General features: G+C 37.3%; 1 protein-coding gene across 2 annotated transcripts in view; it reads left to right on the plus strand.

Moving 5' to 3' along the window:
- Positions 1–13010, plus strand: part of THSD7B (thrombospondin type 1 domain containing 7B) — a 533620-nt gene that overhangs the window by 292248 nt on the left and 228362 nt on the right. For both annotated transcript variants that reach the window (XM_081936133.1, XM_081936134.1), the window contains exon 8: positions 9514–9708. In XM_081936133.1, coding sequence (XP_081792259.1) covers positions 9514–9708 — 195 coding nt within the window. The remainder of the gene's footprint in view (positions 1–9513; positions 9709–13010) is intronic.

Below are 13010 nucleotides of genomic sequence, written 5' to 3' on the forward strand. Positions count from 1 at the left end.
GATGTAATTAAAATTTTAGGCAAAACAGAAACCTGCTATAAAGATAACATTTATGTTATGACGTGTATGTCTCAGTCTGTGAATGTATTCAGTTGAAATTAAACAGTTGCATTGATCTAAGGAAGGGCACCTGTCTTGAATGAAAATGGGAATAAAGCGTAGTTAATGAGACAGTGAGCTCTACAAATAATAATAGAATATAATAGAATGCAAAGTGGAAATCTGCTTCAGCCATTGCAGTAAACTGGTTGTTCCTCATCAGATGAGATTAAAGCATAAATAGGTAGAATTGTGGCACCAGTTGAAAGTCTTCTGTGTGCTTTGATGCCCCCATGGAGATTCTGTTCAAGTAGATTTTGTGGTTTTTTTGCCGATAAATAGAAAGGTAAAGGAGTTCCTGAGGATTTTACTCCACTAGTCGTTGCTGACTATAGGGGGTGGTGCTCATCTCTGTTTCACACAAATAGAAGAATTATATAAAAAGTAATAGCATTGTTGGAGCAATCATTCATCTCAAACACCTTTCAGAGAGCCGCATTTACACTAACATTATATATAACATTTGAGATGTAATCATAATAGCTCTCTTCTTAATTACCTTTGCTCAGAGTACCTTCCACTTATGCATCACAATCAAGCTAACCATGGCTGTGTGTATGTACTGTACCATATTATTCTTGTTTAAAAACACATCTTGGCAATCAAGATTTTTGTATGACATAGACATAGATCCAGCATCACATGAATAGGTTGGCATCTTTTCAGACTCTCATTTTAGTACATTTTCCAGCTGATGGCAGCTGTAAGCAGCTACATATATCCATGTAGAATTCAGGCTAACCATTTTATTATATTTCTGCTATAATACAGGACTACTTGGCTTCCCTTGGAACAGATAGGTAAGGTTCAATGGAGCTTAGAGGAGGCCACTACTGAATCTCTTGTGGCTCTACTATGATTCAAGTTTAATTCCCAGTTTGGTTCCTCCCTGTCTGGCTGGGTGATTCCGAACCTGTCCTTTGTTTCTCCGATTTTCAGGAGTGCTTCTCCCAATGGATTATTGGCATTATTCATTCTAATCATGTTAATGGGTAAACCTGCTATCTGCAGATAAAACCAAAGGCTACTCCACTAGAACAACTAGCTCCACTGTAACCCTTATTTGAAGCGTATTGCTCTAGGATATTTGTAGAACAGTGATATTGTCTAGTCTACTTTTGTCAAATGGTATCACCTCAGCATTAGCAGTAGGGCTCAATTTCATTTATTAAGGCTCTGCATCCTTCTTAGGGTCGTCCATACGCCATTATCAGTTACATTTGTTATTGTCTCTGTGTAACGCACAAAGATGACAAAAAGTACAAACAGAATGGCTTTTAATTATGGTGGTCTGAGTTGTCACTTGTGCGCCAATTCATCGAGGTTTCTTGCCACCCTTCTTGCTCGATCCTTTCTTCCTCACATTTGGCATGTACTGGCAGACAAGAACTGAATCACTGTAGTAAACTAATCCTGGGTCAACGGGTGAAAAAAATAAAAGACTTTAAAGATAAAGGTAAAGGTTCCCCTCACAGATATGTGCTAGTTGTTCCTGACTCTAGGGGGCAGTTCTCATCTCTGTTTCAAAGCCGAAGAGCCAGCACTGTCCAAAGATGTCTCCATGGTCATGTGAACGGCATGACTAAACACCGAAGGCGCACGGAACACTGTTACCTTCCCACCAAGGTGGTCCCTATTTTTCTACTTGCATTTTTACATGCTTTCGAACTGCTAGGTTGGCAGAAGCTGGGACAAGTAATGGGAGTTCACTCTGTTATGTGACGCTAGGGATTCGAACCGCCTAACTGCCGACCTTTCTGATCGACAAGCTCAGCCTCTTAGCCATTGAGCCACCGCGTAAAGGATTTAGAGTTCCATTAATATTATCAGGAAACCCTACTGGTTCAATTCTATTTATGTAATTATTTGATAAATTTCCGTTTCCACCACGAGCTCCAGATAGTATTCAGTCCTCATTTTCCCATTGCAACAATCCTGTGAAATAGCTCAGGTTGAAAGATAGTGACCGATGTCTTGAAAGGAAGGATATGGATCTCTTCCAGCATGTTAATTGCTACATCACACAAGCTTAATGAGCATAGCCTTAATGTCAATAATTCTATCTCTTGCACTCATCCAGTGTTGCTGAAATAACAATTGATGCCAGGATTATTAATAGTATGACTTTCTAAAGAAGCCAAGTCTTTCTATGTATGGTTGAACATTCTTCAGTTTCCATGTGACCTAAAACTCTGATAATGTCCCAGTGGAGCTCACAGGGCTGAATTGTAGGATTCATGAGATACTTTAGTTTGTTCAGTTCTCTCATTAACGTTTATTTCTCTCTTCACCCCTATCCTTACCTCTGTCTTCATATTGCATGAATGACTCTTAAATCCTAGCACATTTAGCAAAAATGATTCTCAGTGAACAATGGCAGACATGCCTAGAATTGTGGAATTTATATGGAAACCATATAAAAAGGTTTCACAGACTGGCTGAAATATTACAGTATGTTTTATTACCTTGTTTTGTTACATCTTCATAATGTTCAGATTAAAAAAAAGTTGTGTTATCTGTACATTGGCATCAGCTACTGAGGAGCAGAATAGGAAGAATTAAAAAAAAAGATGAATTGTAATTGTGAAAGCAGAACAAGAATAATTAAATAGAACTGTAAAGGATAAAGGGATTTTACACATATTTTTTTCCTCCCAGGATTTTCATATAAGATTTGATTTTGCAATGGACTGAAGCCTAGTAGTGCATGATAAAAATAACACATTTCCACCCAGTTTACAGGGAAATAGTGGATAACCTGTTCAAAATTTCAGAAAGAATGGGAAAGACAGTTTAGTTGCAGGAGGTTTAGGAAATATTTCTCTCTGTTATATCGTATAGTCATACCCCATTTATTAATTTAAGAAAATTACAAGATAACTGCAAAGTGATACTGGCCTCAAACCGAATAGCTACCATAGAAAACATTAAAAATTGAGGAGAAAGAACTCAGGAGTTAAACTGCCAGATCAGCCATTAAAAAAAAATCAATCAAAAGAGAGCCCAAGAGGAGGGAAATAAAGAGAAAAGTCCCTGTGGCTATCAGGATTATGATGTATAAAGAGAATCATTGAGCAAAACCTGACAGAGAAAAATGAGAGAATTAGAGAAAGAAAAAGCAACCGAGCAAAGAACAAAGTTCCCCAAACTCTAGTAAGAGCCTACTTTGCATTCAGCTGACGAAAGACTCTTTTAAACCACACTGACTTCCATCATTAAAGTTAAGAAGGCTAAAGCATCATCTCCGGTTAGCCTCTGGAACAGGAAGGGAAGTCCTGGAAGTGGATGGAATGGCCATTGAGAGCCACTTTGGTCTAAGTCAGTGGTAGGCAACCCACAGTTCTGGAGCCGCATGTGGCTCTTTCTTCCCTCTGCTGCGGCTCCCTGTCACCGATCGGCTCCACAATTGATAGGGCTTTCGGTTAGGACAGGTAGAGGAAAAAGGATGCCACACTAGGAGGAGACCCTATGGTGGGGAAACCAGACTTCCGGTCGGCTCCAAAGCTGAACGGGGGGCTTCCGGTTAGGACCTTTGTGGCTCTTTGAGTGTTTAAGGTTGCCGACCCCTGGTCTAAGTGATTAAGCCACAGGTGTCAAACCTGCGGTGTCATGTTGCCATCCCGTGATGTTTCACAAAAAAAAATTCTTTCACAGAGCTGGGGGGGGGTATGGCCTGCGTGTGATACATTTGGCCCACGGACTACTGATTTGACACTCCTGGATTAAGGGATCAGGCTAGAAAGCAGAAGAATGTGAGTTCTAGTCTCAACTTAACTATGAAAGCCATCTGGCTGACCTTGGGCTAGTCACTCTCTTAGCCGAACTCACCTCACAGGATAGTTGGGGGAAAATAGAAGGAAGAATGTGTGCTGGATATATTATCCAGCTTGAGTTATTTGTAAAAAGAATGAATGAAGGTTGTTCTGCATTCCATTCCGATTTCTACTAGACGCAATCCCATGAACAGATCTACTTCTCTTATAAAATTCTTTGTGTTCCTTGCCATCAGTTAACCTTACATTACAAATTACATGATGTTCTGCACTGTGTGAAATGACAAAGCCATTTTGACGTTTCTTTAAATTCATGTCGTTTCCTTTCTTGTGTTGTTCAGCTGTTTCCCTGAACCATGTCCGCAAACTCTGAAATGTTCGTCTTATTTTCCATTTCCCCTTTGTTAAACATTACTTCTTTGCTTGTTTTTTCTCTCTCTGTGACATTTCTAATTCTTTTCATTATTTTATTTGCTCCCCTCCCCTAACTTCCTTTCCTCTTTCAATTTCTAAAATAGTGATGGGTTATTTCCCACCCTGATGCTTACGCTGAAAAACCGACAACATGGCTTGTTGGATTTATGTTAACTGCAATCAGCATTCAAATAGCAATGTCTGTGTGATGTAGGCTTTTCACCTGGCAAGGCAATGACATGAAACTCGAATTGCTACGACTTGATTTGGTGTCTCAGAATGGGGGGAAAAAGTCAGTGACAACATTGCTAAGAGCTGAGTACATTACAAACGATTATATCAAATCAATCCTTTCCTCCTAAATCGTATTATTATTGTTACCTAGTATTTAAAGGCAACAGTTCCTTTGGCTAATTAGACATCTGAGAGTAGGTTTTTCCCCATTAAGACAACTTATCCTGAAAGATTTAAAATTGCTATTAGTAAGCAGGCAAATGGTAACTTTGATTTCCTTCTGTCTCCATTCCTGAATTTACTACCATCTTCTGACATCTTTGTTATAGTGAAGCAGTTACTCAATGTTTATTGGTATTGTTTCCCAAGATTTAAATGAGATATAAATTTTTTGTAGCCAGCATAGTATTTTAATGACTGTTTCATTATTTTACAAGGAGAACAAGAATAGATACAAGAAGTAATATTGATGGACAGCATGCCATTAAATAAACCAAACTATTGCTTGAGTCATTTGTGTGCAAATCAGGATCTTCTTTTTTTTAGTGCTTGGTTGCAAAATTATATACAGTCCAACATTGCTTGCAACAGTATAACAACAATAACAACAAAATAATGTGATGTGTTATAACATTATATTGTTGTAAAACTTGTAATTATGAAGTAATTCTCTGCAACTCTTCTTCCAAATTTCCAAATTTCCATTCTTATTATTAATTTTAGGAAGGAAGGTAGACTAGTGATCATGTCAGCATATGGCTATTGCAGGTAATTCTCAATTGAGGTATGTCTGCAATTGATTCCCAAATTTTTGGTGCCACATGAGACAATTGTTCAATGACTTTTGTCTCATTTTATGACCTTTCTTGCCACAGTTGTTAAGTGAATTACTGCAACTGTTAACATGGTTGTTAAATGAATCTGGCGTCCCCATTGACTTTGCTTGTCAGACGGTCACAAAATATGATCACATGACCCTAGGACACTGCAACCATCATAAATACATGCCAGTTGCCAATTGTCCAAATTTTGATCATGAGACTGTGAGGATGTTGCAAAGATTATAAGTGTGAAAAAAAGCCATAAGTCATTTATTTCAGTGCTGTTGTAACTTCAAACAGTCATTAAACAAATGGTTGTAAGTGGAGGACTACCTGTAATTAATTATTGCATGCAGTAACTGTTAGGATGCTGGCTTTTAATCAATCGTTTTCTTCAAGCTCTGGTTTGCTCTAAACATCTTTCTCATGTGCTGGGATTTTTTATTTTTATTTTTAGTGTAGAATGGAAAGAAGTTTAGATAGCATACATTTAAAAATTGGTTCCTTCTTTCATGAGCGTCAATTCTCAAGATGAAAGCCAAAATCTTAATAGAATATAGCTGATGACCAAAGAGCCATCTATCTAAAAGAAAGAAGAGTAACAGTCTGGTGACCCAGCCTTTGGTACTGAAGACTTGTTAAGGCCATTACATTAATGTGGATTTGCCAATCAATTTCACAGAAAGCCAGAGTCCCAAAGGTGCTCTTCCAAAAGGCAACTGGACTTTCTTTGGTTTTCTTTGAAGATGTTTCGCTTCTCATCCAGGAAGTTTCTTCAAAAACCTTTTCATTTCACGTCTTTGATGAGAAGCAAAACGTCTTCAAGGAAAAACAAAGAAAGTCCAGTTGCCTTTTGAAAAAGCATCTTTGGGACAACCATGGTCTGGATGACCCAGGATCTCTATAGACAGCTAGAGTCAAATAATTTGTTTCGCCATCTGCAATTTATTATTTTGAGGAAAGTCAAAGAAATCAGAAATACATCTTTGGCAGTTGCTGTAGATCAGAGGTGATATTCAGCAGGTTCTGATCAGTTCTGGAGAACTGGTAGTGGTAATTTTGAGTAGTTCGGAGAACCAGTAAATACCAACACTGACTGGCCCCACCCCCATTTATTCTCTGCCTCCCAAATCCCAGCTGATTGGGAGGGAATGGGGATTTTTCAGTAACTTCCCACTGGAGTGGAGAGGGAATGGAGATTTTACAGTATCCTTCCCTTGCCACGCCCACCAAGCCACTTTCACAAAGCCACACCACGCCCACAAAGCCACTCCACAGTACCGATATTAAAAAAAGTTGAATCTCACCACTGCTATAGATAGCTTGTAACCAATGCGTTTTGGATAAATGGATTGTTTTGTTTTCAATCACGTTTGTCCAGTGTGAGAATAAAGTCAGCTTTTTATAAGGCATTAAAATTGGTGGCAACATGATAGGATGAAACTGCAGTGAACTCCTCTCTGGCATTCTAGTTTCCTCGACTGTTTTACATTTCTCATATCCTGGGATTTTGAATAAAAGATCTGTATAATTCATTTGTCAAACCGTCCAGTGCTATCCTTATGAAATTATTTTACTATATTGCATTTTCAAGTTGTGCTGAAGCAGGTGATATTCAACACTTGTTATGTATCCTATTTTTCACCTGCATAAATATTTTCTTGAGATCACCTGAAACCCATGATCAGGTTAGTTCTTCTTTTCTTCGGTAATTCTATTCCTTGTTTTAGAGGTTATAGCAATACCATTGTTACTACAAGCAGGAATTTTTACTTCTGTCCATATAGAATAGAAGAAACATAAAATGTAAATCATTTGAATTGTAGCTGTGAAAGTTGGGAGATGGACATGTATTCTGTGTTTTCTTTGAAAAAGAAATGTAACAAAGAAGGCTGATTTTTTATTTGATATATATCAAATTTAGAAACTGTCTATCTCATTCCCAGAGCAAATATGTGATACACGTGTTTTAAGTAGAAATGGTAAAATGATATTTATTTACTTACATGCTAATTTACAAGTTGGCTCCTGTCCTGTAAATTATCAAAACCCCCAGGCTTAAAATAACTTTAAAGGGTCCTTTATAACTCTGTCATGCCTCTAGTTTTTCGAATCTAGTAACAACTGCCATCCAGGCAGATTCTCAAAATCCTTGCAAGAGCTATAATATCAGAATGATGTCTGGAGACAAGCACATATAATTGGTGCATGGTTTAATTCTTCTTCTCCTGCCCTCCCTCCATGTTTTAGCACATCTGCTGTCAGCTAGATGTGAATTTCCAGAGTGGGGTTGTTGCAATAGGGCCATTCTCAGAGAATGACTTAATGACAGGTTGTAGGTGCAGCAAGTGAATCTTGCTAAATGGGTCATGAAAAGAGATTGATGTTCATTCATGATGAGAAGCCTTGTTGGAGGACATTTATTTTGACGTTTATTTCATCATTCTTATTTTGATGTTTATGTCATCATTCAGCACACTAGACTAAATATACAGTGATCATGAAAGTTAACCTTCGTCATCTTGAATCACACAGGGAAGTCAGAGAGAGAGAGAGAGAGAGGGAGAGGGAGGGAGGGAGGGAGGCAGGGGAGATGGCGATGAGGGGAGAGGAAGGGAGGGAGGGCGGGAGAGGGGGAGAGAGAGATTCAGCCAGCCGGCCATCTATCCATCCCTCCGCCCGCCCATCCATCCATCCATCCATCCATCCATCCATCCATCCATCCATCCATCCATTTTGACATTATTGCTTGCTCGATTCTCAATTCTCTTTATTATTACCCATAATATGCTTGAAAAGTTTTATTTGGATTTCAAGGACTATGAAGCTGCCCTCATTTAGAAATATAAATGTAGAAATTACTGATTCACATTTGACAGCTGCTTCCACTGGCAACATGTGTGCCTTTCTGCAAAGAGAAAGAAATGTAAATCTCTTCTCACTACATTATCATCATAAACCAAATAGCTTTTTTTCTCCTTTCTCTTTCAATTGCATTTCCTAGTTTTATTGCTATCTCCTCTTCATATTTAAATTACTTGCCTCTATTGGGTCAGTCTTGGGTTCCTTAAATATAACAAAAGCAGAAGTCCTGAGGGAGGAGGAAAGTTATTCAGAGTGAAAATGTTTGTAAGGGGATACAGATTTCATGTTTAAAGAGCTCAAACTGGGGAATTCTTCAGAGCTGATATCCATAACTCAGTCCAGTTTTCTGTCTTATCTGCGTGCACATCACCATGTTCTTCTATTTTCAAGTGCCCCAAAAGGCCAGGATCAACTAAACATATGCACTTCCCTTATCTTTCCAAGATAGCACATACATTTCTCTTGTGTTGCTTCATGATCAGAATTATTAAGTATTTGGTTCAGCTTCTCAGTGGACATAATTTCCTCAAACCTTTCTTCACATCAAGTGTATATTGAACTTTTACTGAAGAATACACTAAGGAAAATATTTGCCATGTTTTTGAAGCTTGCAGTTGACAACTAGAGGTTTTTTTTGGGGGGGGGGGGGTATGAGCGACCCTAATATATCCAACCTCATTGATGGACTTTGGGGATTTTAATAGTCTCATTTAAAACATTAGCTATCTAACTGTTTCAATGTAGTTGTTTAATTGTACACTGCTTTGAAGACTCTAAGAAGTCTGAAAACGAACTAATAGATGTTTTGAATTTGACCTTTTTGAATATGACTTGTAGGAGATGTCAAAAATATGGTTTTGCATCTTGTAAATGTCACTACTGACAAGTCAAGGCAGTTGAAATATGTCTTTTTTTATTTTGCAAAGACATTTTGACCCACACATGCCAATATTTCAATAAGGTCAGACCGTAGTGTATTGCAGTTGTCTTGTAATACTTTGCAATATATTGTTAGATGGTAATTTCTATTATTTTGTATTACTATGCCTCCAAGGGCTGATAATAATTGGAAATTAATAATAAGGTGATGCCATTGCTGAACTCTGGCCCAAAGAAAGAAGTGGTGATGATTGAATCACTATAAAGTAGGAGGATGTACATTGCGCACACCTGGCATTTGTCAACACAAAGCAAAGCATGTGTGAACTGATGAACATTTGTTCCTACCCTACTCTTCATCGTGGTACTAATGATCTTTTTCTGGATCAAGGCACTTATCGTTTTATGTTGGTGTCTTTCCTTTTTAGGTGAGGATGTAGCTGATGATTTTTGTGCTGATTCTCCATTGCCTTCCAAAACAACAACTTGTGAAGTACCCTGTGGAATGGATTGTGTTGTGACGGAGTGGTTGCAATGGTCACCTTGTTCTCATTCCTGTTCCAATAAAAATTCAGAGGGCAGGCAAAGCAGAACAAGATCTGTACTGGCATTACCAGGAGAAGGTAATCAATGCTTTTTTAGCTTATTTGCTTCCAAATAGAATTCCTGTCAAGTACCAAAGCTGGCATGCTTGGGAATCTTTGCCTATCAGAAGACACTAGATATGCTAAAGTTTCATTCCATTGATTTCCAAACATGTAGATCACAGTCTTCAGATCATCATTGACTTGAGAAAATGTATTTGTCATTAGGATGCTATGGAAGCTAATATATGAAGTGAATAAAATTATAGAAACCTTTTTTGAAAGGGTTAAGTTTTCAATGTAGTGTTACATCTATTTTTTTTAGTATGACCATAGTGATGACCATAGAATATATTACATTTGCATATATTAATATACAGTATGTAAGTAGATTGTTTTTTAGAACCCCATTTTTTTCTTCATTTTTATGTGTTGTTTCTCATTCTAAAGCCTTTACTGTTTTATACTAGGGACTGCTATATTTGTCAGAAACCACAATCAATAATCGTTATGAACACGGATGGCTAGAATTATCAGATGTAAATTTTTAAAAAAGTAAAATGATTTGTGTATGCTTGTGTGGAGAGAGAAGGGGGGTGGAGGGAGAGAGCGCACATTCAGGGGACTTGACTTTTCAAGTTTGTGTTCTGTTTCATATTCCAATTCAATGCCTTCCCAAGTGAATTATTAGAATAGTTTTAGCAACAGTTATTATTAACTTGCAACTTGGGGAAAAATAAGCTTACAAAGTTATATACAAATATCTACTAATTCATTATGACATTAAATTGCAGATGACAACTTTGAAATCATGATATAATGAAGTTTTTAATGTATCCAAATATTCCATGTATGTATTTATTAGATTTTTTTATCCCACTTTATTACTTTTTATAACTAGCTCAAGGCAGCAAACATATATGATATTTCTTCCTCCTCCTTTGGTATGTATGTATGTATGTATGTATGTATGTATGTATGTATGTATGTATGTATGTATACACACACACACACACACACACACAGGCAATGTGCGTTTCTGGTAATGATAAGAACAACACATTCCCAAATCCAGGAAAATGGAAAATTAATCTGGATAGTTTCATGTTAACATGAAATGTATTTCCCTGCGTATCCCTACATTCTGCTTAATTTTACCCAGTTAATGGATCTCAGAGAAACTAAGCTAAGATACAACAATTTATTCATGTGGTTTTTTATTTATAAAATAAGTTAACTGTGTTTAAAATTTACAGGAGTTAATTAAAACAGAAGATGTGACATTTCTGTTACTCACGGAATTGATCCATGAGAAGAATATTGTACAACACATAAAAATGAAAAAGAAAATGGGGTTCTAAAAAACAATCTACTTACATACTGTATATTAATATATGCAAATGTAATATATTTACATATATTAAATCATCCTATTTGTAAGGTCCTTCGGAGCATATTTTAAAAGCCTGAATGAATGCGCAAGTGCAATAATTTGTACTGAATATGTTGAATATCATTTTTTAAAGAAAGTAACTAAAATTAATGAAATTATCATACATTTCTTGTTCAGTGAATCAATGTATGCATAGCAGCAGGCAAGAATCAATGGTTAATTTAATCATGCTATTAATTTAGGGTCATTGACTCTTAGCACCCATATATGATCTGTCTTTAGCTTGACCTTTAGGTCTCTCAATGCTTCATTCACTCCTGTCATAATTAAGTCCATCCATCTTGCTGCTAATCCTCTTCTGTTTACTTCAACTTTTTTGTCAGTATGGATTGGTCAAAAGAGTTGGGTCAAGATATAGTGTGCATAAAGTACAATAGTTTATGCCCGACCATTTGTATCATGTAAAAATTCTGAATTGAATTGTTCTATGCTCCATTTGTTTATTTCCTTGACTATCCATCCTCTCAAGCATTATATAATGTTAAGCAGAGGCAATCACCATGTGTAGTTACTGTCTGTATTCCAAAGACAATTTAATCTGTAAAGGTGGCATAGGAGATGTCAGAGTTTGATGTCTCTTAAACAGTTGTAAATATAGTAACTATATAATTTTTTTCACATAACAATAAACAATGTTAATTACATAATTCCTGTGGAATAAAGGTTCATCAGCTGTATAGAAATAGAAATCCTTCAATAGATATAGGAAGGGTCTGCACATCACAGATAACCTCGTTTACATATAAAAGGTATAATGAAGCGACTTGGGCTAGCATGTTTAAGTCCTCCACCCTGGATGTGGGTAGACGATCCCAAATTTCAATTCATCCCCCAGACTGCTTATTGCACCCCAATTATCCTGGCTTCAATTATCACGGCTTCACAATGGTGCCTCCATCTCATAGGCGATCTGCTGCAGAGCTAGTGGTTGTCCTGGGAAAATGGAAGAAGACTACAACTTCAGACCAGTCCATACAGTATGGGGGAGATTTAATGTGAAGCAATCAAGGGTGGCTGGTTATAGTTGGCCAAAGAGACTCTCAACTTTGGCTAGTCCTTGGGTCGGTGCTTGATCCAGTTTCCACAGAAACATCTTTGGTTTTTCCTTTCGAAAGGAGCATGTCAACTGTTCAGCCAGAAAGGGGGAAATGTTGAAATTGACTAGAACATCAGATAAAGAAACAGACACCAAGTGTGCCTAAAACTACTTTGATTAACTTTGATGTTTTTAAAATAACCTTGTAAGTTTAAATTCAACTATGTGAATTTTAAGCATCAGTTTTCTTTAGCCCAAGCCAATTTTCATTGCATCTTCATTTTGGTTTCTCACATTTAATGCATAAAAGGAAAATATTACCGTTTCCCCGAAAATAAGACCTCCCTGGATAATAAGCCCAATTGGGCTTTTGGGCGCATGCGCTAAAATAACCCCTCCCCAAAAATAAGCTCTCCCCAAAAATATTGCAACACAGCAGCAGCCATGAGGTGACCACGCTCGCCGCCTCCTGCACCTCAAAAATAATAAGATCTCCCCAAAAATAAAGCCAAGTGCTTATTTCGAGGGTCAAAAGAAAATAAGACCCTGTCTTATTTGGGGGAAAACACGGTAAAAAGTGCTAATATTTTCATATTTTCCTTAAGTGTAATGATAATGATGATGCATTTCTTTCTGAGCTTTATTTTCCCTTCAGTCTTATTTTATAGCTTTTGTTACAGTGATAAATTATGGTTAAATTTGATTATTATCTGGAGTAGAATATCACTGTTTAAGAATAGTTTAGTAGTGGCCAATCTCCATTTAGGCCTGTGATGGTGATCCTATGGCACGCATGCCGGAAGTGGCACACAGAGCCATCTCTCTTGGCTCGTGAGCTGTTCCCCTTTACTC

This window comes from Natrix helvetica (genome assembly GCF_964273705.1).
Source record: "Natrix helvetica genome assembly, chromosome: 1".
In the NCBI taxonomy this organism is placed as follows: Eukaryota; Metazoa; Chordata; class Lepidosauria; order Squamata; family Natricidae; genus Natrix; species Natrix helvetica.